General features: G+C 36.5%; 1 protein-coding gene across 2 annotated transcripts in view; it reads left to right on the forward strand.

Moving 5' to 3' along the window:
- Positions 1–27,655, forward strand: part of THBS2 (thrombospondin 2) — a 534,332-nt gene extending 506,677 nt beyond the window's left edge. For both annotated transcript variants that reach the window (XM_044067817.1, XM_044067825.1), the window contains exons 21-22: positions 10,453–10,592; positions 20,868–27,655. In XM_044067817.1, the coding sequence (XP_043923752.1) occupies positions 10,453–10,592; positions 20,868–20,875 (148 nt within the window). In that variant the 3' untranslated portion in view covers positions 20,876–27,655. The remainder of the gene's footprint in view (positions 1–10,452; positions 10,593–20,867) is intronic.
- The last annotated feature ends 225 nt before the right edge of the window (positions 27,656–27,880 follow it).

Consider the following 27,880-nt stretch of genomic DNA (forward strand, 5'->3'; position numbering starts at 1 on the left):
CCTGTACCTCTGCTATCTGAAGTTGGATGGCACCAAGAGCTTTCCGATTACGTTTTATCAGAATTTTGAACCAGCCCAATGTATATTGAAGCGAAACGGCTTTCCACTCATCCAAAAACTCCTTCTCATCCTCCCCAAACTGAAAGGCAGGTAGTTTCTCCACACAAAGCCCTCTGGGCGTTACAGAAAGGCTAACATACTTTTCAAGGAGACGAGTGTCATAAAATAGGGAGGTCTCCTTGATCATCAATCTCTTCAACTCGTCATACCTTTTATCAGATGGACCATTCACAGGAAACAACCATAGATCAAACCGAGCCAGCTTTTCTTCCCTCTCACGTAGTAAGTTGGCAAAAAGAAAGTCATTACCAATTCTTTCAGTGCTAACAATTACAGGAAAGACTGCAGCTCCTTCAACAGACATATTCAAAAACCATAGAAGCAGTATTAAAAAAGAACAACCACATGCTGGAGCTGAGAGCTGCTAAAATTTAATGTCTTCTGGTACCATAAAAGACTGACAAGGTTTTTGAGTATTTGTAAGTACTAGCACCTCTTTTATGTTTATGTGTCCCAAAGACCCTGCACTTATATCACCATAAACGCCCCAAGCAAAGTCTAAGGTGCCTGTTGTTACAGACTGTGCTGGATGGAGCAGGAACAGAAAGAGAGATTCTAAAAAAATTTGTCTCAACACCAAAGAGCCTCTTTTATCACAACCCCCCCCCACACACTGGAATCTGGAGTGCAAGGGTATATTAATGTTGGGACCATCCAGATTTTAGGTACCATTACATTTTTTTCTCATGTGGAGTCTTACCAGAGGAATCATGAATGCCACGAGACCCATAATCCTGAGAAATTCCCAGGCAAAGACATTAAGTATGAGAAGAAAAACCTAGAAACAGATCTAAATACAGATATGTTTTCCTGTAGCAGAAAATCTCTTTAAAATAAGGCATCTCAGGGACAACCCAGGAAATCAACCCTGTGAGAAGGACCAGACAAGGCTGTGTATGTTCTCCAGGAAACCAGTCTGTGAAGGAGATGTCTCCCCCAAGTGAGTGATTCCTGACACTTTGAAAAAGCTTCTGAAAAGATAAGTAATCTAAATAAGGAAAAATGTGAATACCTTGTCAGCTGCAGTAGGCTATCACTGGTGCTAGACCTTTGCCAATACCTTTGGAACTGTGGATAAACCAAAGTGTAAGCAGATAACTGATCATGTGATCCAGACACAGAAAACCTTAAGAAATGTCTAAAATGTGGATATACACAAATATGATGATAAGCATCATTTAAATCTAAAGGCAGCAGAAAGCACAAATGGGGAGTGACAGGATATAAGTTGAGAAGGTATAACATTTTAAAATTAGGCACTGACACAAACTAATTTAGGAAGAAAAGATCCAGAACTGATTTCAATGAATCATATTTCTGTGGCATAGGAAACATCCTTGAATAAAACCTTTCTACTAGATGAGGAGATGGGCCACTTCTAACACCACCTGTGTCAACAGGATCTGAATGACAGGAAGGAAACATCTATTTGTTACTTTCAGAACACTTTTATCTGAAACTATCCGTTGCCAAAGAGAATGCAGACTCAGACGTTCTGAAAGGATTAAAAGTATGCTAGGGTGGGAAAGGAGGGAGGTGAGTCTTGTCGACAGTCATTCAGTCTTATTAAACTGTCCTTTGTTCTGGAAGAAATTCATCTTTACTTTTTGGAACCCTGTTGCCATTGTTTTATGAACATTTGCTTAATAGCAGTTTGCTTTGATTATTTATTTTGCTGCATGTACTACCAGTTATGAAAAAAAAGAGACAGAGAGAAAGAGGAAGACGTAACACTACAAAGAAGTATGAATGGGTCTCCAATCACAACCTGGTATTATGCGCTCCTGACATTGATACCAAGATTCTCCTCTCAAGCTTTGTTATCACAGTGAATTTCTTGGCATCTATGTCTCAAACACATAATAAATATATAGGGTTGTTGCCTAGCTTATGGAGTCTATAACAAGACAATAACCAGAGATCCTGAAGAGGTATTAGAAATGTTTCAATCATTTTTTGCAAACATGTCTAAAGAAGAGAAATGTGAAAAATCAAGAAAAAGTATAAATGGAAACATTTATGGAATAATTAAATATGCCAAGGTTAGAGGTAGATGAGGCTCAATTATTAACATTTAGGATAGGAGGAGATGAGACAAACATGGTGATGTATAACCAATGTACAGGTACATGCTTCTGAATAGATCATATTCCTGTGGAAGGTTGGAAGCTAGGAGGGAAGAAAGTGTTAAACATCTAGATGTTTAACACTATTTTAAAAAGAGGAGAAGCACTACCATCCTGAAAGAAAGCTTTGATGGCTGTAAATACCCATCAGATGTAGCTTTATATATGTCCATTCCAATTCTAAACCATGATTATAAAATGTTTATGGCAAGGAGGATGCCAAAATCGATAGGTACAAATCAATGTGGTTTTGTGGAGGGGAAGCATACATTTGACCACATTAATAGAAGAATGATGATCCAGAGAGAAGCAGAATGTAATAAAATGCCACTGCATTCTGTGGGTCTTCAAGCAGAGAAAGCATAAATTAAAGTTGTGGGGGGGTCATCACTGATAAGTTCTATTTGAACAGAGGAACCAGGCAGGGTGTCCTCTTTCCCCTTTGTTATTTGCAATATATTTAGAACCATTGGCAAAGATAATAAAGAGAATAAATGACTTGGAAATACAGGTATATAATTGCTATAGTAATCAAGATAAGATGGCTTTATTTGTAGATGATATTATTTTGTACCTGATAACACCAGAAAAGGACATTTCTGTGTTATGGAACATTCTGAGACAGTTTCAAGCCTTCTCTGGATCCAAATTTCATGAAGATAAAACAAAGGCAATAACTGTAAACTGTATATCCACATATGAAACTGGTTAAGCAATACCCATCTTTATGGGGACATGATAAAATTAAGTACTTAGGAGTATGGGTTAATGGGGATTCTGTTATAAACACAAAAACAGGATGCATTCTGTACCTGTGAGTAATTCTATGATGCACAGTCGCTAAGTTCAATATCCAACATACAAAAGTCTAGTATCCAAAAACACGACAATTTATGTAAGCTCAATTCACAGGCTTTTCGTTTGTGACACGCCAACTTCTTCAGAAAAAAACAGAAAACAGTTTCACAACCAACCAACTGCTTTAAATACATAATTTAAATTGAAAATCACATGATTCCCGAATTTTTTACAAAACCACCTGTCACCGCATTTGCAAAATCACCATGTTGTAGAAAACAATATATTCAGTGTGTCTAGCACCAGCATTTTAATGTTGTAGGCACTAGCTGAAGTTTTGTATTCCTTGTTTTTTAATGTTATTTTTTAATCTTCTGAATGCTATTTCAAGTACATCCCATTTAGTAACTATTATTAATGCACGTATATAATACGTGATTTTGCCTCAATGGCATTGCAAGGTTGTTTTAAATTCATAGTAAATATATTAGAATGTCCAAGATTGTTCAATATAGTCTAAATGCCAGATGTAACTAAAGTTTTAAATTTTAAATATAAAGAATATTATATTCGTAATGTAGTAAAATGTACACAAGAATGGAGGAAGGAGATTCTGCCAATAAGGATAACTGCAATTAGTGGTACAGATAATAGGCAAAAAGGGGCTGGAATTACTGGAGAAAAGTGGCAAAGGAACCAAGATATTGGCAGATAAATAGAGATGGAAAGGTAATAAAATGGGAAGTGGCCAAGAATACATATGGACTGCAGGTCACAGACTGATTGATATTAGAGTATAGGCAAAGAGAAAGCAACAGGGGGATCTTATAGGTTCATAGGTTCATAGGTTGGTACTAGGCTATCAGCCCTAGGGCCTATACAAGCCTAGCCATAACAATTCCCTGGCTATTTCTTCCCACACTATTTACTTCCCTGGACCCCTGTCTAGTAGCGCAACTGACGTGATCCCCGGGGTGAATTTCCTTTCTCCCATCCAATCGTCAATGTTCCTTTTGAAGAGGACCAAAAAGTTTTACTTTCTACACACATGCAGAGTTCCACAGTTGCCATGTCTGAGATTAGAACACCTAACTAGTACATCACACTATAGCATTACGCAGTTATTGCATGGCCACAGAGCTCTTAAATGAAAGACTAGCACTGGTAGAGTTTTTAGTAGAATTTAATACAGAAGCTGCTGTAAATAAAGGGATAATTAGTAGGGCATATAAAATATTCCATGATAACTAGAAGAATCAATCACAGGAGGTTAGAAGAGATTGGGAAGAGAGACTGAATAAACAATTCATAAAGATACAATGGTGAGATATATGTATGTCTCCCAAATATACAACAAAATGTAGAATATTTAGGAGTTTTGCTTTTTAGTACTTGCATAGTTATTTTTATACTCCCAAGCAGACTCTGAAGAATTGTTCCTAGGTAGATTGCAAATGTTGGATGTGTGATTGGAAAGAAAGAGGTAACTGGGAACATATTTTTTGGGAGTGCAGTGATTTGGCAGACATTAACAATTCCCTGCAGACTACCCTGTCAAAAACACTGGTTGAATAAATTGGTGTAACTAAGGAAATTACTTTTTGAGTTGTGATGCAGAATTGGGATTGTCTAGATATAGTAAGGCCTTGTGGAGTTTAATTTTGATGGCTGCAAAAAAGCAACTGCTAGAAAATGGAAATCAAAATCTGAACTAACTGTACTATAAGTGGTGACTACAGTAACTGAGATAAAAGAACTAGAAGTGGGATCTTTAGAAAAGGCAAAGAAATCAGAACAGGTGCACCATTAAAGACAAATAACTGAAACAAGCAGTTGTCTTCTTTAAGTGATGAAAGCATTCTGTAGCTTAACTTTCTCCTTATTTGTTTTCAGCTGAGGCTTAAATAAATCTATGTTTTTATTCACTCAAGTGGATTTTTCACAGATTGTCCAGATTTTTCCCTAAAACTTTTAGTCTGTTCCTCATAAAATTTGTGGTTTTCTGGCAAATCATTGGAGTGATGTGAGGAATTAAATCACAAATAATTTCACACACTGGAGTTTTGGACTGCATATCTTTTAGAAAATGCATTTTAACACAAACCCTGTAATTCTAGTCACTTTCTAAGAGCAATACTTAAAATCTGTCCCAATTTCGGGGCCTTTGTCCTCCATTAGGTTAGGCTTTGTTCAGATGTCCTGGGCTAAGAGTTTGAATGGAATCCTTTGTTGGCATCAAAAGCATTAACCTTTTTCAGGCCTTACTATTGTCTAGGCAAGTCAGATCTTACGTCCCAGCTCAAAAGAATAATTTCCTTAGGTACAACCTTTTGCTACCCCAAAATTTCTGACAAAGTACCATGTAGGGAATTTTTAAAACCTGTCAACTCACTGCATTCCCAAAAAGCATGCTCCCAATTATCTCTCTCTCTCTGCTCCACCACAGCTCCTGCATTTGCTTTCTACCTGTGGAAAAACCCTCTTATGTATGTATGGGATATACAGATATCCATGCAAACACTTTCATTTCTAAACCTTCAGGCTTTGTTGGATACTTTGGAACTATACACTTGTCTCCCATTGTTCCGTTATAAACTGCATTTCCATTTTCTTTTTCCAATGTTTTATTTGCAGTACACCTGGTCGACTTCTTTGAGTCAGTCACCACAGCTGTGGATGAATACAAGGTGGTTCATACAGCCTACCTTGATCTGGCCAAGGCCTTTGATACCATTCCCCACTCAGGAATCATAGGAAAAACTCACTAAGCTAGACATCAACCCCTATATCACTAGCTGGATTGCAAACTGGCTCAGAGATAGAACCCACAGTGTGAAAGTAGCTGACTCCAAGTCAGACTGCTGACCAGTCATGAGTGGAATCACACAGGGTTCGGTCCTGGGTCCTCTCCTGTTTGGTATCTACTTTTCCAAAGTTCAGGCCAACACAAAGGGATTCTGGCTGACAAAGTTCGTAGATGATTGTTTTTATTTATTTTATTTTACATTTGTTAACCGGGAGAGTCCGACTGGATACATGTCCATTTTCAGCGGAGGCCCGGGGAGAAAAGCTCCAGGTACATAACAGACATATGAACATTGTTAATGCAAAAAAGGAAGATAGTTGAGTTCTAAATACAATATAAAGATACATCACATTTTGGGAAAAAAATAACAGCAGCATATAAAAAAAAACATAGGTCAGTTACAAAGGCGCCTTGTTAAAAGCGAAGGATAGTGAGGTAAGAGAAGGGTAAATGATAGTGGTTAATCAGGTTTGGAACAGGGACATTGCCAGAGAGTATTGAGATGGGGTTTAAGCTTTTTTTTTGAATTGTAGGAGTGAAGGTTCTGAGGTGAGCATGGTCGGTAGGGAGTTCCACATTTTACCTACAAAGTTTGATTGCAAGACAGGAGCCATTATTAACTCCCCAAGTGATGTTGACATCCTACAGAAAGGCCTCACTGAGACCAACGACTGGTGTCAGAACCATGTCCTTCAGCTCAATGCCAAAAAATGTGTTGTCATCCCCTTTGGGAAAAACCCAGTTCCCATGAATTACCACATTGATGATAGTTCACTGAACACAGAAGGTATTATAAGAGATCTGGGAACACAGATTGACAACAACCTCTCTTTTGACCACCACATTGCCACTGTGGTCAAAAAGCCCTTCTATGTGGCACATCTCATTACTAAGGGTTTTGCATCTAGGAAGAAAGAGGTCATTGTCTCCCTCTTCTCTTCCCTCATTAGGCCACTCATCGAGTACAATACCCCATTTGGCATGTACCTCACTAGACACCTGCAACAACGGGAGAGGCTGCACAAGTACTCACAAAGAGGATCCTAGGCCTTAAACACTTGTCCTATATGGACAGACTCAAAAAACTCCAACTATTCTCTGTCTCATATTGCCTACTTAGAGGTGATCTCTGCTTGACTTACAAAGTCATGTCTGACACAGCTCTGTTAGAAATGCTACATCTAAAGAAATCCCAATCCTTCCATACCACATGTTCCAGAGACCTCAACCTCATCACCACAATCAACAGAACATGCTGGAGGGACAGGCTCATAACCCAGAGACTGCCCATGCTGTGGAATAGACCTCCCATACATATCAAACAGAGCACCTCCCTGGCCCTTTTCAAGAGAAATCTTGATAAGTGGATGGGAAATAGAAAATTCATCCCAGGGATCATTCCAGTGGCTCTACTCAACAGAGGTACTGGGAACTAAGGTCGGGTAGCACAATGCCAGGGTAATCGTATGGGCTAGGCTTGTAAAGGCTCCAGGGTCATTAGTCTAGTACACACCTATGAAGCTATGAACCTAGATAAATTCTGTATAAAAACCCTTTCTATTTAATATACTGTGCAATCCCCATGCATGGTGCACTTGTTATTTCAGCACATATTTCTGATACAACCATTTTATAATTTTACTTTTATACAATATCCCTAAAGCAGCCTTATACCACCCAGTCTGTGCTTAATACCAATCATAATTAACTTGCCATTGTTAAATATGCATATATTACAATCAACTATGCTATTCAGCTTTAATCTCATGTCTGATTTAATACACAAAAACGGTTGCCACACAAATCAACTATGTCAGCCTAATTTGAGATCAGGAATTAATTAGTTGCTGTATTATTTGATTTACACTCTACTACAAGTCTTAACAACAAGTGACTTGTCACCTGTTACTGAAATTGACTTTATTAAACAAATATAGATCTTATGTACTTCAAGTTCAAATGGCAATACAGCATCCCGTACAACCCATTTTCTTACTATGAAGTTCTGATTCTGATCTCTAACAGCTCACCTCTTTTATTGATGGCTTGTCTTTAGTTTTCCATTTACTAGTTATAGCTTGATTAGCTACTTTCAGTATTAAAGAGAACATCATTTTCATTTCTTTAGTGGATGTCTTAACAAAAAACTCTCTATACTGAGGTTAAATTCTCTTGCAAGTATAAAGACTTAACATATTATTCAAATCATTTTTGTACTGAAGCAACTCCTTAGATTCTGAGAACATATGCTCCCAAGAACCTCTTATTTAAATATTACATCTCAAACATAATCCTCTTATATGTGGGCACATTTTTCAAGTTTTGTAGTTTTAAACATGTCCATGCAAAAGTACTACATTTACTTGTTTTAGATGCTTATCTAAAATTAAGACATAATTCCCTTCACCACTCATCTGTAATATCTTTATTTAATCTTTCATTTCATGCTATTTTTACTTTTGCACTGTGTTTTCTTCTCAAATCTAATATTGTCTTATCTGCTCTATTAATTACTCTTTTCAAGTCTGCTGTTTTTGTTATAGCCTCAGAAATAAAATCTATTTCTGATTTAACAAAATTGCTTTCAAACATTTGCATACCTTCCTTGAACTCTAATCTCAAACACATACATATAAGTTAATCTGAATTCAGTAACCTTAAAAATGTCTAGTTTCATACCACATTATTGCATAATCTGATTTTATCTTCTGTTTCCAGAGTTTTGGTTCCTTCTTCTTTCTTCTGCTAATGCTTATGTTATTCTCTCCTCTGGCTTTACTATTACCATATACAGTGCAGCCTTTTGGTGTCATTCTTTATTTAGGGTCTAATGAGGAGCGATTCTTATACTATGAACTAAAAGGGAAAGGGTCTGCCATGTTCTTTCTAGCTAGCAATGTGAGATGCATGTGCATTTATTTTCATTAACTCACTTGCTTTCTTGAATTGTTTTAAAATAAAGCAACTTACTTACCCATTATAGCAAAACACAAATCAAAATGCCCCATCCCCACCAGCAGTTCCACACAAACACACGCACACATAACTTGTGATCCTGGCAATGAGTTGTTGCATGTTTTTCTCTTTTTATTCAACAGTACATTTCACCGTCATGCACATGTGATACACACACACAGACAATTGATATGGCAGTTCATCTGACTGTTTTAAAAAGGAACAGATGGATGCATTTTTTCCTCTCAACTCTTTGTTTACTTTACACGCACATACACACATTATAAACCTCATTTTTAGCAGCTTAGAAAACAAAAGACCAATTACATCCTAACTTCATTCCACTAACCATCTGGAGTTTTACAATCTATGCTAAAAAGAAATCAAACAGAAAGAACAGTCCAAACATGTAAAAAAGCATCACCTACAGCATCCTTAACATGAAAACATACAAACTGAAGTGACAACAAAATGCATTATATATATTGGCTGACAGGTTTTAGCAAAAAACTGTAAAAATATCAACCTCCTATTAAACTTCCATTCAGTTAATTTGGTTTCACACAAATTCTTTTGATTAGCTCACCTTTAATAAAAACACAAATGCAGATACACACACACACACACACACGCACGCACACACACACACACACACACACACACACACACACACACACACACACACACACACACACACACACAAATACATATGTGAGCTTTGTAGGAGAGCCTGATGAGTGAAACATGAATTTAATTGCCTTATATTACAGATTTAGGGAGTGAGTTTCATGAAGAGTGGTGACTCCACAAGTCACAAAATCACAATCCCTAATCCTTTCGTACAAAATGTTTCTTGCATCAGACACTCCAGACACCAGAAACACTCCATCTCTACCTTGTTCTTAATTATTTTAGTAAGGCTTACTGTTTGCCTTTCATTTCACTGGTGTCTGGTAATTTTGCATAGGGTTTTTGGGTTTTCTTTTCATACAAGGACTCTTTTAAGGGTATTTTCTGTTTACTGTTCAGAGGTCATTTTTGTTGTTTATTTTAATATTATAGGCAATCTTGTGGTCATTTTCAATAGTGCAGTCTGGGGTATGGGTTATGTTAGCAGTAATTGGTGTTATAAGCTAATACATAATGTAGTGCTCTGTTTTAGTTAGTTTAATGTTATTCAATTTTTTTTTTCCTTTGGGTATGATTTGCAGGTAATACTACTGTCTGCGAGTTATAGCTGTTCTTTCATTTACATTTAATTAATGCATTTATTTTTTTTCTTTTAAATAAGGACAAGCTTGATTTATGCAGAAGTAATTATTTACTGGGGTTTTATTCTTTTCTGCGTATTCTGAGTAGATAGCATGTGTGTTTTCTTTCTTCATTGATTTTCAAAGCACTTTGTTTTATAATGCAAAATATTTAAATATCTGAGGGTGGTTTCAAAATATATTCATGTGACAGGATGTCAAAAAAGGTTTTATTTGACAACATCATCAAAAGCTCGACTTACAAGTATGGCTGTTTAAAATTCAATATCAAATTCATGCATGATGGCACTAAGAAGCTGTAGCTAAAGACATAATGCTGCATTATCATGTCCTAAACTGTGACATCTTTTTTTTTTTCCATATTTACATTTTCCAGAGTTGTAGTATATGAAGGGAAGCAAATCATGGCTGATTCCGGTCCTGTCTATGATAAGACATATGCTGGTGGACGGTTAGGTCTATTTGTTTTCTCTCAAGAGATGGTCTTCTTCTCAGATCTGAAATATGAATGTAGAGGTGAGTGCCCTTAGTTAAATAGTCAACAGCAACTGTGTTCTACAGGAGTGCACAATGGAATTGTTAATTAACCAACAGCACTGATTACACTGGTTGAGTACACATCTTATATTTTTTTGGAATTAGTCACTGGTAAGATTTTCCTTATTAGCAAAGTTTTGCAAACACTCCAATGCTTTTCCCTTAACTGAAGGATGCATTTCATTTGTATGACCTCCTCACCAATCACTTGGATCACATTACTATGTCATGCACTTATTTGTTCAGTATTAATTTACGTTACTGTAACACAACACTGAAATTGTTCTGCCTGTGGTCAACATCTGGAAGGGTCTTCAGAACTTTCCCTATACAGGATTTCAAGGTTCCAGACCACCAAGTGCTTTCTTCTTGGGTGGCATCATTTATATATTTGTTTATTCCATATGTAAAAAAATCCATCTTGCATTTCTTATGTTGATTATCATTTGAACACCTGCTTCACAGCCAAGAGTTGCTGTTTTAGATTACACGTCTTAAAGAGATGTTATTGCTACAACTGCTTTTTTCTAAGTTTATGTAAACCAGATATTGATAACTTGAAGGTATGAACAGTTTATTCACTCTTGAGCAATATTCCTATTGCAATACTGTAATGTTTTGACAAAGTTCATAGTTTAGATGTAAACTAGAAATATCTTTATGTGTAGAATTCTTTACATTTAGACATTATATGTAAGAAATGTTTTGCAAGGTCCTTGGATTTATGACCGGCAACATGCACTGGTAAAATTGTTACTGTACTGTATAATTTTATAGGAAATCCAAGAATAACATCACAGAAAAACATTTTTGTATACCTAAAACATTTGAACTCCAGCATACACTACTTAATATATCAGAATGACATCCAGATCATGAATGCTGTCTTATGAGTCAGCAGAATAGTTCTTCAGGAAACAATTCTCTAAATAGTTCTTAGAGACAAATATTAGAAAACTATTGCTTTCTGTTGGTCAAACAAAATCTGTCATTTTCTTCTAGTTAGCATAACCAGCTGTAAATAATATAACAATGTATATGTTTGCTATAATTTGAAGGGAGATACATTCTGCCCCTTTGGCACAGTTTCAGACTGAAGGGACTATTTTTTGTGAGACAGCTGCTTTAGCAGTTTCCACATACTTCTGTCACTAAGAATATGGTTTCAACAATAATGCTTCTAATAACATTTCATCTACCAAATATTTACATCATGATATCTGTATGTTAGGGACACCTACTAATATTAGAAAATGAACTGCAGTGCAGATTAATGTATTAAATTATGATAATATCTTTACATTACACTTAAGTTCAAAAATCCGTTACTTAAATTTCTTCTAAACACCATGGTGACTTCTGCAACACACAACACTTATCCAAGGAAAGAAATATGTACAGCATATAAAACATGACTAATTTAGAGACCACTTTCAGTGAAAGCATTGTGGTTTATCACCTCAAACTAAATCGACAGATTTTAGAATGCCATTGTCCTGAGTGAGCATGTCCACTCTTTGAGGAAGCTTTTGGTAATTATCCCTAACCAGATACATGAAAAGTGAGAACCAGTGTTGTCTGGGCTAAAATGGAGTCACCATTAACATCATTGCTAGGTCCTTTCAGAACTTTAGAAGGCCTTTAGGAATGAGAGGAAATGAGAAAAGGTATTAAAAAAACTTCCCAACCAAGAAATGAGAATACACCTCTCTTCCAGGCCTCTTTGCAAAATGTCCTGGAACAGAAGAGTTTGAGCTCTCTATTTAGATTCCAGGCAAACAGATATATTTAGAGGGCTCTCTGATGGTGGACTATCTGTAGGAAAACCTATTTGGATGGCATCCACTTGTGTGGGACTACCCTGGATGATCTGTTCAAAGAATCTGCTACTGTGTTCTGCTCTGACAGAATATAAGTATCCTAGAGAAATAAGTTAAGCTGGAGTGCTATTCCTCAGGCTATCATAGCCATTCTGTAAAGAAGGCATGATCTTGTTCGTCCTTGTTTGTTTACATATCACACGATGATGGTGATGTCAGTCATTACTAAGAGAGTCCCTGCAGAATAGAACCAATTCTTGAAATTTCAGTTCACTTATCTAGGCCATCATTTCCTTCAAGATAACGTGTTTCTAGTGGTGCAGTGGTTACCAGATTCCCTGTTCCTTGATATCTTGAAAGACATTACCCCAGGCAAAGTCCAAGGTATATTTGGCCACTGTCTGAGAGGGACTGGTGGGATAGAAAGGAACCTCTAGGTTATACAGGAGTTGGTTGGCCACCAAAGAAGTTCTTTCTTCACAAAACTGAGAACTGGGATAAGGAAGTAAAGAATGAGAGTGCTGTTCCCAAGCTGGTGTGACATACCATTGGGTCTTTTCTGTGGGAAGTCTGGCAAGTGAAATCATAAAGATAGAGGAGGCCATAAAAACTAGAACTCTCAGAAATTCTCTTGCAGTGGGCTTTGTCTGAAGAGAAAGACTCAGAAAGTGCTGGTGATATGTTTGCTTTTTCTATGGAGGAAAAAAAGTTATGTACATAACATTCCATCTGTGTTGTCCATTTTCATTCTTCCTTGCCTGATGGATTTGGATCCAAGACTCTGATCCAACTTGGCCGCTTTTACCAGATCACTGGATCCAAAACTCTCGATGTCCTATTTATCCATAATGCCCTGCCAGCCTAACATACCTCAGATTGAGTTTTCTGCCCCTAGATATAAAGGAACAACCTGTTAAAGAAATTGAAAAAGGAAAAGGGAAGCTGGAGTTCAAATAAGGAATAGTAGTTCCTGTAAAACCTTAGATTTTTCCAGAAGCAAAGGATTGAGGCAGGTGGCTGGGAAGTTCAGGAAGAATGAAAATGGATAACACAGATGCAACATTATGATGAGTACATAACTTCTTTATCAGATGTGTCCTTTTCTCTCATTCCTCAACTAATGGGACAGAGTCCCCAGCTACTGGAACACTGGATGGCCCTCATGGAAAGATATTCAGGAGTACTGCACAGCCAGGCAACTATGTTTCTGGAAACCAAATCTAATTTGTAATGATAAAAGTGTGGGAATTAGTCCAAGTTTCAGCTACACAAATGTCATCTAATGAAGCCCTTGACCAAAAGTCTTAAGATACCACCATAGACCTTGTAGAGTTAGCTCTAGGAGGCTTAGCCAAGGATAAACTGCTTTTACCATAGTCAAAGGAGATACAGTCAGTTAACTATTTGACCAATGTAACTTTGGAAAGTGGTTTGACCAATTTGTTAGGAGAGAAGGAAACAAACAACTGGTCATTTTTTCCTGAAGTCTTTGGCTCTATGGAGATAAAAGTGAAGTTGTCCATGCACATCCAATAGATGGAGCATATACTCTCCCTTATTTGAAAAGTTTGGAAAGAAAACTTGCGGATTAATGATCTGGTTTGCATTGGAATCAGAAACTATCTTAAGCAAGAAGGATGAGTTGGTCCACAAAGGCACAATGTCTTTGTGAATAAACAGGTAAGGAGGTTTAGAAGATAGAGCCTGGAGTTCAGATACTCATCTAACTGATGTGATGGCAACCAGAAAAATGTTTTCCAAGACACAAATTTTAGATCTGCCCTGGCTGATGGTTCAAAGGGTGTCTGGATTAAGACCTGAAGCATAATAGTTAAATCCCAAGGAGGAGTAGGGTTTTTTAATGAAGGTCTAAGTAGAAAGGTTCTCTTGAGAAAGGCTTTACATAATTTAGAAGATGCTAAGGTAGTGTTATTTTCGCAAAGTGGAAATTAGAAATGGCAGCCAGCTGAACTTTACTAGTTGAAAAACAAGCTCCTTCACTGAAAATTGAAGCTAAAAAATCAAGGATACTTGGCACAGGTACTGAAAAGGATCCAGGTTCTTGCTAAGAGTCCAGAAAGCAAATCTCTTCCATTTACTTTTGTAAATCCTTCTAGTAGAAGCTTTAACAAGATATGATGGACTGGGGAAGAGAGCCTGAATTGCCTAGCAATCTATGGAATTGGAAAAACAATGTGGTCAGTTTGAGTCCTGTTTAGTCTAAATGAGTCATACTTGTCGGGTGGGACAGGAGGTCTGAAGTGAGATCCAGTATCCAGGGAGGATGTTGAATGCAAGGACAGAGGAAGTTAAACTAAATCTGACAAGGCCAGACTGGTGCAATGAGGATAACTGTGCTCTTCAACTGGAATGCTTTCTGTAGAATTTTGGGGATGAGAGGTAATGGTCGGTAAGCATAAAGAAACTTGGAGGGCCAATCATGCATTATAGCATCTCTCAGTGACTCCCCTACTGTAAGGATCAGGGCAAAGAACCTGCTGCAGTTATTGTTGAAGGGAGAAGTGAATAGATCACTGCATGGCTGTTCCTTTGATGGAAAATCCTCTCTGGTACTTTAACATTGACAGACCACTCATGAAGCATCAGAATGGACCTCCTTAATTTATTTGCAATCACAGTGGATTTCCCCGAAATATGCGCTGCTTTTAAAAAGTGATCAGAAGAGATGGGAGAGCATCTTGAAACACCTGCAACATTAGGAGAACTGCTCTCATTTCCAGAACATTGACATGTGTCTTGACCTCTTTGGGGAACCACATATCTTGGACTCTTCTTCCCAAGTAGAGCCCCCCCCAACCCCAGCTAGGATGCATTCATGGTCACCATGGCTGTAGGAAGAGGGAGATCAAACAGACAACCCTCCAAGGATTCATTTGAATGAATCCACCAATGAAGATACCTTTTGCATGCCTGTGTGATGTTGATTGGAGCAGTGAAGGGATGTTGAAAAATGGACCATTAAGTTGATAGCATCCATTGAAGTATTTGCATGTGAAACTTGGCCAGAGGAACAAGGGTGATAGCAGCTGCCATGGATCCCAAGGCTTGTAAAATTAATCATGCTGGTAGAGAAGAATTTTGTATTACTATCTTGACCTGGGATCTCAGTGTCTGAATTTGAGTAAAGGGAAGAGAAGGAATATAAATGACTGCATCAGATGAGTACGTATGTACTCCAGACTCTGGATAGGCATGAGTTGCGATTTGTTGTAACTGACCATGATGCCTAGATGGAAGTACAACTGGAGCAAGTTGTCCCTTGCCTGAAGGAGCCGATGCCTGGTTGGGGCAGTTAGGAGACAGTTGTCTAGGCATGGAAACACTCAGAATTTCAGCAGTCTCAAGTGATCTGCTACCACTGCCATGCATTTGCTGAACACCCAACTTGCTCACAGCCAGAAGCACAGATATCTTCTAAAGCACTTGCTCATTTTGATGTGAAGGTATGCATCTGAAGATCTGTCAAGCACATCCAATCATCTTTTTGCAGTAGTGGCAAAATGGACTGAGCCATGACAATCAAAAACCTTGAATATTGTACGAACTGATTTAGTTTGCTGAGATCCAGAACTGGTCTCAAGTTCCCTGTCTTTTTTGTACCAAGAAGAATCTTGAATAGGTTCCGGAAGCTGTCTGGTCTGGGGAAGACTTCCTGGATGACTCTTTTTTTTTTCTAGAGCTTTTCTGTTTTGACAGCTGCTGCTTCCCTCTAATTGGGTGGAACATCAGGGGTTATTTTCATTTTTGTAGAGGGAATTTGGGAAAATGGTATAATATAACCTCCGGATATGATTTTCTGCACCTACAAATCTTTTATTATAGATAGCCAGACTCTCTGGTGCAGAGACAAACTGCCCCCAATAGTTTCCAGAGAGAAACAATCAGGCCTTCCTTCAGGAGCGCTAGTAGGGCTTATCTAATAAAGAATCCTGGAAGCCCTGGTTATACGGGCCACCTCTGCCACAAGAATGGTATCTTCCTTTTCAGTCCCCCCCCCTCCACCTCTGGGGGAACTATCTGCATTTTCTTGAAAAGAACCCTTTGATTTGCGAAAAAAAAAGTTATTATTCACCATAACTTTCCATCTGTTTTGTCCATTTTCATTCTTCCTCAACCATTGCATTTGGATCTGACCATCAGATCTAACTCGGCCATTTTTTTACCATTGGTGGAACACTGACATTCTCAAGCTCCTCTCTTACCCACAATGCACTAGTCCCCTACCATACTTCAAATCTTGTTTGCTGGTTGTTAGTCAATATAGTAAATAACAAATACCAATATCTGAAGCTCAAATAAAGGAACATTGGTTCCTCCAGCATCTTCTAGCCTTTCCAGAAGTCACATTGTTAGGGGGTTGGAGGTAGGGAATTTGAGAAAGAAAGAAAAAGGACAACACAAATGGAATGTTATGATGAGTACATAACTTTTTTTTATCTGATATTGGCATTTTCATTCATTCCTCAACCATTGGGACAGAGTCCCCAGCTACCTTAATTATGAGAGGAATCTAAGGAAGGATATTCCAGAGCACCGCTAAGCTGAAGGTTGCTCTTCCTGTAGAGACCAGATTCAATTTGTAATGAGCAATAAAGGTATGAGGGTAGCCCAAGTTGCAACTGCACAAATATCATCCAAGGAAGATTTAGAGAAGAATACTGAAAAGGTTGCCATAAATCTGATAGAATGAGCTTTTAGAGGTTTTTGCAAAGGCAAACCCAATTTTTTGTAAATAAATTAAATACAATCAATTAACCATTTGGGTAAGGTTACTTTAGAAACTGATTTTCCCAGTTTTGAATATGAAAATGAGACAAATAATTGATCTGATTTCCTGAAAATGTTTGTCCTATGTAGATAACATGCAACTTCCTGTGAACATCCGACAGATGCAACATACACTCTCCTTTGTTTAAAAAATTTGGGAAGAAAACTGGAAGGTTGATAGTTTGATTAAGATTGGATTCTGACACCACCTTAGGAAGGAAGGATGGGTCAGTTTGTAAGGCTACCCTGTCCCTATGAAAAATCAAATAAGGAGGTTTATGAGATAGGGCTTGAAGTTCTGATACTCTTCTAGTACATGTAATGGCCACTAAAAAGACAGTCTTCCAGGTTAAAAATTTTAGTTCACATTTGGTTGATGGTTCAAAGGGGGATTGTTTCAAAGATTGTAAAGCCAAATTCAAATCCCATGGGGAGCGAAGTCTTTAAAAATCATAAAAAATAGGTTTAAGAAGAAGAAGGTTCCCCTTATAAAGGCCTTGCAAAGTTTGAACGAAGTTAAGATGAATTGCTTACTTCCATGTGAAAATTAGAGATGGCAGCTAGTTGAACTTTTATAGCTGAAGAACTAGCACCTTTGTTAAAAAGTGTAGCTAAAAACTCAAGAACTTCAGGTACTGGTGCTAAAAAAGGGTCTATGTCATTCTGCTGCACCCAAATAACAAACCTTTTTCATTTACTTCTTATTTTTTCTAGTTGAAGCTTTCTGGGAGGATAAAAGTATGTGACGGACAGGGGAGGAGAGCCTGTGCTGTCTTGCTAATAACATTGGAGGCATATGCAATATCATTAGACAAAACTGGGGCATTTTGTTAACTGATGATAAACTTAAGAATATTGTAACTGATCAACCATTGTTTTGTTTCAAAAGGCATAAAAATTTGAAAGGTTTATTGAGCAGAGATAGATATCAGACTAAAAGGATTAGGACTACATGACAGGGCACTTTTCCATGTAGGCATTGCAAGGCTTGCCAATACATCAGACAAGATAACTTATTTGTTCATCCTATGACTAAGGAGTACTTTTTGGCACATTATGCAGATTGCTATACAACAGACATCATATATGTGGCCCAGTGCAAAGATTGCCACTCATTTTACATAGGCAAGACCAATTGTAAACTATAGAACAGGATTATACAACATATGTCAGCTATATGCTTAGGCAATGAACGTAATGCTTTGTACCAACATGTTAATAGAAACAATACTCACACATTTGATTTCACGGTACTTCAGGTAGTGAATGTGTCTAGGAGAGGGGGGGACTTATGTAATTTAACTGAGTATCATGAGTCAAAATGGATAGTTGAACTGGCAGCACATAGACCCCCAGGCATGAATGGTGTAATCCCTATAAAATCCACCTTAAAGATGAGGATGATTCATTACTGAATTTCATTGGTCATTTGATATTTTAAATGTGATGTTTTACTGAGTTGTAAGTTGTCTGAAGAAAGGTGTATAACCTGAAAGTGCTTACTCTCTGTTTTATTCCATTAAATTATGTGTTTTACAGCCTGGTAGTTCAGATTTGTTTCCATTTACACATTCATAGTTTGACACTCTGAACCTTTGGTGGAAACGCTCCATTTGCTGTTATTTTGGATCCCAACAGTGATGGCATATATTTATTAGGTCTATCCCGTCCTCAAGATGAGAGCATTGATGACCCACAGTACACACTGCTGTTTGTTCATAATCAAAGCTATCACTAAAACAGCTTGCCAACAAGATTACCTCTTGGAAATCCACCCTTCTCTAAGGGACTGTGGTAATGGACAGCCACAGAACACTGCTCTTTCCTCTCTGGATGGACAAAACCACCCCCTCCTGCCAGCTTTATCGAGCATCCAAACTGCTAATTAAGCTCTTGTTGCCAAAGGCCATAATAGGGCTTTATTCCTCCATGCCAGCTGAGTAGGTGATATATATGTGGGAGATTGACATAATGGCTAAGATGTTTACGTTACAGACACAAGGTACAGGGTTTGATTCTCACATGAGGTAACTGGCTAGGCTTACAATGGTGTACAAGGTCAGTTAGCCTAGTACTAATCTGTGAACCACAATAAATGTAAAGGACTGGGTGCATCATTTTTGTCTCTGAAACAGGCTCCCCATCAATCTGAAGCAGATTTACTTCCTAACCCAATTCAATTGCAACCTTGACAATTGGAAGGGGAACAGAAAATTAATCCCTCGTTTGACAGCTATGTCTTTAATGGACCCACGCAACCTGTAAATGGTTCATCTCCCAGACTCTAGCCTGTAAATATTTCATCTCCCAAGCCCCTGCTTACACTTATCAAGAGTATGAGAACTTGTCAGAGATTTGGGATGCATGGCTAGGCTTAAAAAGGCCATTGTCGTTATTACCCTAGTAAAAACCTATGAAACTATGAACCTATATATTTTTCAAAAAGCATCGAATTTATCCTTTCCCTCTCTTTGATTGTAATTTACTTTGAGAACTGAACGCTAGTGTTCAGTATATTCTTATCTTTTTTTTTTGTTTGGATGCTTTTCTTTATACAAAACTATTTTACTTCCGATGTAACAGTATTTTATCTTCTCTATTTTTATGCACACCTCAGATTAGTTTATTGATATTTATGTATTACCTTGGATGGTCTAAGCTGTAGTACCCTGAATTATGAATGTCTTATTGTAAAGTAGCACTTATTGTGATAATGATATGACAGACAAATTTGCCACAGATCTACACCTACTCTAAAAGTGTCTCTTTAGTCACACTTGTGAATAACAGATTCAAGAATTAACCATTCTGACTGGATTCATGACTAACACAGAGAACTGATCTGATGTGAAATATTGTAGAATTAAAGATGCTTCAGTTAACACCTGCTATAGTTGCATCTCTAGTAAATTATCTGTACATATTTCCTATGTTAAGAATTGCTTTGACAATTTTCCTGTCCTTTTCTGCTCAGTTGTGTTTATGTGTTGGTCATTAAACAGTATTGTCCTTCTTTGTCTTCGGGTTAACAAATAGTGCCTCTACCCCTCTCCCTGGTTTCCCACTGAACAGTGACTAAATTTCCTTCCTTATATACAGTCACTACTCTCATTTTACCTTCTGTTCCCTCGTATAAATAAATTGATCTAGGATTTTGACATCCCATCCATGATATCTGTGATTTTCTGAATACAATAACTCTGCAACTGTAGCAGAGCCCAAGCCTCCTTCTTTCATCAGTACCATACATTGAATAATCGTCTGCTCACATTATAGCTATGTACAGCCATTGCCCTTTTTTATAATGACAGACTCTTACTTTTCATCTTCATATAGATTTCTTAAGTCATACTTCTAAAACAAGGTAAGCTTAAGGCGCTGGAGATTAAGTCGGTATAACATGAAATACTGACAATGAGAGTGATGATGTTGATACCAGCAATGATTAAAACATGTTTTGAAATCAGGAAAACCTTCAGTGCTATGATTTTGGGATACTTCATATTGGTTTTGACTCAATACAGCTCTGTTTATCTAAAATGTGGAGTGTTGATTATGTCCACAACAGGAGTTGTCTGTTGAAAATGTAAGCATTCATCTGAAGGTAGTGCAAATCTACTCATCATATATCTTGTCTACTTTTCAGATATCTGAACTATGGTTGCTGCAGAGGTAGCAATGTACTGTACAGACTGTGCAACCTAGTCACCTCAGAACATCCTGGTACACCAACCACCATCTTTGTTATTACTCCACCTGCGGTCTGCTTCATCTTCAGAGTAGCTGTTCAACTTTCTGCTGCCAGGAGTGGCTCAACCAGTTTTGTGCAGGAGCACATCTTGAGAAAAATGGGCTACAGGACCCTACACTATGCAAGGACCCAACCTGCCAGTGAAGCAGAAGTGGACCACGTAGCAATATTTCTAGGCAATGCATTTACTTATTCAGCACCCTATCTGCTTTTAAAGACAATTTATTGTACTATATGAAGTGTTCTGATTTTGTAAGAAGGTACAGTTTGATAGTACTTAACTTAGTCCACACTTTTGTAAACAAAGTGAGTAAGAACAGTATTTTAACCGCTGTGATATGGTGGCCAGCCAATTTATTTCAACCAGAGCCCAATTTCTATATCTCATTGTGTTCATTCCCAAGTCCTAATGCAAAAATGCCCTGATGATAAAACAAAATAAAACAGTATGTGATGCCAAAAAAACTATGAATTAAACAAAGATAATTTAAAGTTTTCACAGAAGTACTCAAAGATATAAAAAAATGAAAGTCGAGAGAAACCATCTGAAGCAAGCATATGTCTCAGTTTTCAAAGGTTTATAGATGTAAGAAAAGAAGCCATAATTAAGAAGAACTAAAATGCATCAATCTTATATCAGTCTGAGGTATAACTTGCCCTGCAGACATGCTACATAATTAGATTAGCATTCAGTCAAATATTGGTGAAAAAATTTGAAAACCTTGATTGGGTAAAAAATAGCCTATCATTATTTCAGTAATATCCAGGGAAAATAAAATGTGTCACAATTTAGAGATTATGTTGCCTTGCTTTCAATTATAAAATAATCAAAAATAATCTAAAAAATCTACAATTCTTTTCTGGACTAGATTTTTATTTACTAAATGAGCTTTCTAAAAAAAACAGCTATAGGATGCCATTAAAAAAATAATAATAATAAACATGCTGTACTTCTTCCTTGTCAGCAAGGGAAATCCTGTGTTAATAGTTTGTTTTACCATGGAAAGCATTGTACCTTTTATGTTTTTTAAATGCAGAATATTCACCATAATTCATAAACTTTTGCAGGGATTTCTGGATTATTACTTTTCATAATTAGCCAACATATTGTGTGTCCTTTGTTCTTTAATGTATTATTTGTAGTTCCATCTCTAGTGCTTCAGTTTATCCAATCAGGGAAAACTTACAATATGTAGCATTTTAAACTCCATTCTAGGAGCACTGTTCTGTAGAGAGAAAGGTTTACAATGCTCAGAAGTGCCATTTATTCTTCTTGTGTGCAAGAAAGGCTTTTCCACTGTTCTGCCTGTCACAGTAACACTTAATAAATACTAGTAGCTTGTACTTCTGCTGGCATAGACTTTACTATGTTCAGTTTAGAGAATGCTGGAGCCCATACCCCTATTAGAGTTGCACATTACTGCTGTATGTTCATACACAACTGGTCATCTGTCATCAGAGATTTAATTAAGGCAGCATTTATTCACAGCGACCATATACTTAGCTCATCTGTTTCATGGCATGTACATTCTGCAGTCTTGTACTCTAGATTCTACAGCAACATTTCTCACTGAAATATTCTCTGCTACAAAAAACATAAGTCACGACAGCTGGCAGTCTCCACTCAGTCCATGTTATTGTATATTATTCAGATGCACTTCAAGAAAAAATTAGAACTTCAGCCCCTCAAAAAAGAAAAAAAAAACCTTCAACAATAGTCTAGCTTTTGATAAACTTTCATATATTTAAGTCATACTGACTAACAAAAAGCCACTGACATTTTTTTGTTTTTTTTTAGTCTCAGATTTTCATTTAATAGCGCATTCTTTTTATATACCCTCATTTAAATTCCCAAATACCCAACAGCCACAGAGGTTAGCTGTATTTTATTTTTAAATTTCCAAGTTTGCATTCAAACTAGATATGTCATAACAGTACTCTACTCCCAAGAGGAAATGCTTATAATATACAAAATGAATTACTGCCTTTCAACTTTGGCCATTAAAGTAAGGACTCAGAATATCACATAACTGCACTTAACTTATAAAGAAGGATGATATCAATACTAAACTGATGTAGGGTAGCATATCAAATCTGTGACCGGCAATGCACTTAAGACACAAAGCATGTAGTTGGTGCTGCACAAGAAAAAAACTGTACCAAAGTGTTGGATCTACAAAAGATAATGAACAAATAATCAACATTCCCATGAAAGACATTCCGTCTAACATCTTGAGACATACTAGCACTTTGCCATACTCTTATTTTATTAACAAGGAGTTGACTTGCACAGCATTATCAATAATATTTTGACTGAACAGTACTTAATACCATGAATCAACAGTGGGCTGAATAGGGAATGAAGGGGAAAAAAAAAGGACTGTATTCAGACTTGCAGACAACCAAGTCAAAGTGGTTTGGAAACCATGATTGGGAAAATTTCAGAAAAAGATTACTGTGTGACAATGACTATATCATGCTTGGAGTAAAAGATCAACTTCGGGCTGTGTGGGTTTATAGAACACTGGAGTGGTATTTTAATGCATAAGTTTGTTTTGATTGTGCAGCAATACATAAGGAGCAATCTATAAGATGCCGACACTACTTTATTTAAGAATTTCAGTTTCCATATTTAGTGGATTAAATATATTACACTAACAAAATGACTTTTGAAAGTTACTGTCTTAGTGAAGTACCACCTCCTAATGTTGTCTTCAAAACTTTTTGGCAGAATATTTGAAGTGCCTTTGTATTTTGTTTACATTATCTCAACATCCATTACCAACAACTGTCTTTTTAATGCAATTTTAACTCAAATCCCAAGTATATATAGAATCTTGCTAGTTTCAACAAAGAAGAAATGAATGGTGTGGCAACGTTTGAAATTAACCACTTTACTTAAGAGGAGAATCCTATTGAAAATTTGAATGTAACAACAATAGTCTTAATGTTTTGCTCTGATCCCTTCTTATTGTTTATTAAACAATATCCCCATTTGTCTGTTGTCTGAAAAAAACTTGAGAAATTATTTTTGCTTTATTACTTTTTATTTTATTGTTTGTAATATGCCTGCTGTACATAGATAATATTTTATACATGAATGGCAGTGTTTGCTTTTACCAAGCACAACAGTTAATTCAGATATTTTACATAATTGAAGCAAAGTATATAAACAGTTATTCAAAGTTTATAAACAGAGTACTTTGGAAACATTTACTGGTAGCATTTCATCACATCATAAGTTCTACTGAAAAATTACATCACTGGGATTTCTGGTACAAAACATAAACCAGTAATTCAAACTTATCAGATCCCATTACTTTTTATGGCTTAGTAGTAGACTGTACACATTTTCATATTAACAACATGTTCTAAGCATCTTTAAGATAAAAAAAAAGTGTGTCAAAACTGTTTTCCAGTTTTTGTAGACTCTCTGATATGGTTGGGAAATATAACAGTTATTAAATATGAACAAGAAAAAGTCCAGGGAATGGGAGGAAAAGATGTTAATATTTAGACTGTATCATATTTCTTATGTAAATTATTTATGTTGCCTTTCTTTGTTGTTGTTTGTAAGAAACGGTGCCTTCTCTTTTTTGCCAAAGATTGTAAATAATTATTTATTTGTTTGCAGTGACGAAATTTCACAATCGAATACAATAATTTAGCCAGATTCTTTCACTTTTATACTTCAGGACCAAAGCTAGGATAATAAACTTTAAAAAGGTTAAAGAATTGTTTCTCTTACTTACACCTTTTAGCAAACACTCCTGGCTAGATATACTTCTGAGAGCATTTTAAATGAATATCAACAGTTTTTCTTTCAGATGCACAGCTCGAAGGTATAGTATGGAAATTACTACAAAAACAGCTATTTTTAATAAGGCTATATTTCCAGGAGATTACAGAAGCATATTGTATATCCCACATTTGGTGACTGATTGGGTTTTAATAGCCAGCAGGTGGCCCTACATAAAGATATCATCACACACTGCACCTTGTTTTCTGTTGTTTATGTTTTAACTATTTGCCCTGAAATGTAGTTCATCTAACGTAGAAAAAGTATAACAATAAAAGTTCTCTGACTTAATTATACCTTTAGAACAATATGCCCTTATTTCATCTGAACAAATTAAACAGACAATTTTTTGTTGCTGAACAGTCACAGGAAATTCGGTTTGATTACTCTGGTTTTTCATACTTTGTACAATACTAAGACAATACATATTACAAGCCTGGTAATAACGAATATCTTACTTTTAGAAACAGTGGTTATTATGAGTTGTGAAAATGTCTGCATGTATGTTTGTACACTTGCCATCTCACCTTTTTTAGTTCAATGGTTCATAGATTTGTACTAGGCTAACTGCCCTTGTGGGCCATTTTAAGCCTAGCCAATTAACCCATTTGAGAACTAAGCCTGCACCTTGTGTCTATCTAGCTGGTTTCACTGCTGTAAAGTCTGATACTTTTAGGAAACATAGCCATGGATGAAAAGTCTGCCAGAATTGTGGAATAAATCAAAGATACATGATATTATTGATCAGATTTCACTGAATGTATTACAACAAGTTTTGGAAAAAAAAATAAATAAGAGTTATATAGAAAACCCTGCTGTCAGTAAAGAGCAGGAAAAAATTCTTATGATAACCTGGAAAGAATGCATGCAATGTACACAGAGAGACTACTACAGCAAAATATATGTGCAAAGTAAAATAACAGACATGGACAGTGCAAGTTCTTCTTTGACTTGGAAGAACACTAGGGTAATTAAAAACTGTCATTGAGAGAAAAAATAACATAAGGGATTCTCAAAAGACCCCCTTTCTTTTTGGAGGCTATTGTCAAAAGTCAGGCAGCTATTACTTCTCAGTAACTGGAACTCTTCAGAAAACAGCTGCCAATCTTATATCCTTCATATCCTTAAAGACAGCTGCCTAGAAATTCTAAGAGTAATAACTCATATCTGACACACACACACACACACACACACACACACACACACACACACACACACACACACACACACACACACACACACACACACACACACACACACACACACACACACACACACACACACAGAGCCTCTGCTTATGCATTGTTATAATTATATAAGTGAAAGGGTAATATTAGCTCTCATTTGACTAAAAAACATTTTTGAAAATGTACAGTCTTCAAAATGAAGATTTTTTCCATATGAGGTTAACAGAAGATTGACAATGAATAAAGTGGTAGATATGGTCATTTTTCAGTTATTTTGCCATGTAAATAAATATGAATGAGCACCATTAGAAACAAAGATATGGAATAACATGCAATATTAAGGAAGATTAACCCAACTAAAATGTTATTTTCACTTCTTAGAAAATTTGTCCTTGTAGAACTACATGACTACCACTACATGACTACCACAAGTACTGAATTCTGGAAATCTGACAAGTGATTCAGTGAAGACTAGTTTAACATCAAATGTTTACTGATTACTTCATTTTGTTAACAGATTGAATGGTTGAAACAAAAGTCAGCAAAGATTACCAAACAAATTTTTCTTCCGGCACAAACCTCACCCCATCTCAAGGAAGAATTCCCTCACATCCTAATGTTCTTCCAAGTTTACCATTATCTCAAACACAGGAACAATAGCACATGCGGCAACATCTTTACCTGTCCAATTTCTCTGTGTATGGCGTATGCTATCAGTATTTTTCAGTGACCTGGTCTTCAATGAAATGATCACTGAAGAATTGCTGTGCGACCAAAAAATGATATCACATATCATTATTAAAGCAGTTTTCCCACAGTACTGTAATACAACCACCTACTTGTTCACTTTTACAAAGGAGCTATGAGTGTGGAATAATTGATTTCCTGCAACAAACTATTGCTTTATTATGTTCTATTGTTCTGTCATTTGCATTAATATGTTTATATTGAATATCTTTGCATCTTTCTTCATATGACTCTTCTTGCAAATTTTGGACCATTTTACTGTTACAATCTGGACTAATGTAACCATTTGTTATTACTGAGAGGTGGTCTGTATAACTGTGCATATTACCCCAGGCAGGGGTTTAAACATCTGTCTGTACTGCTGAGATATGAGAATGCTGCACATCTGCATTTAATCTCTGTTGTCATGTTTCTGTCTGTAATCACATTACATTGCATACACAGTTGCTGTGTCAGAAAAAAAATGTTGTTTGTCTTCTCTGTCTTGTTATGTAGGAAGTCACTTCCGTTTGCTACCAGTAATAAACATACCAAATGTTATGGAAGCTTAACTCATGTAAAATTATAATTGTTATGCTTCTTGAAAAAAAAAATGTCAGCCCTATCTTCTCATTTTATAGCTCAGCTGTGAGTCTGACCAAGGTGAAGTGCCATAAACTACAATATGTAATACATGTTTATATGAATTCTGAAGAACATGGCTACAGCACCATTTTTGTTAAAGAAGTTACAAATGTTTTCCTGAGAATATACCCAGCATTCATTTCTAGCCTTTTATCTGGCATACACGTGCATATAGACTGATTGTGTTACTTGTTACATTGTACAGGTCTAGCTCATCATGTGCAGTATATTTATCCTTTGTAAAGCAATATAGTGCAATATAGTGAATATTCTGTCCTCTTATTTCCATGCACTTGCTGAATTCAATTAAATTTCATTTTGCATTATCTGTTCTTCAGTTAAATATGTATTTTTCACTGTGGTCAAACAGACTGATTCTAGGTGATCGCCATTACTTACAATAATGTTTTCTTTATGCTTTTATTATTCTGTTTCTTAACCAAAGACAAAAGTTAGGTTATTGCTATAATTAACAATATTAATATAAACATATTCCGAGAATAACCTTGAGAAGCTAGAATAAAACAATTGAGAAAAAGACATTATTAAAG

This window comes from Protopterus annectens, chromosome 1.part0 (assembly GCF_019279795.1).
Source record: "Protopterus annectens isolate FY-2018-M chromosome 1.part0, PAN1.0, whole genome shotgun sequence".
Classification (NCBI taxonomy): domain Eukaryota; kingdom Metazoa; phylum Chordata; order Ceratodontiformes; family Protopteridae; genus Protopterus; species Protopterus annectens.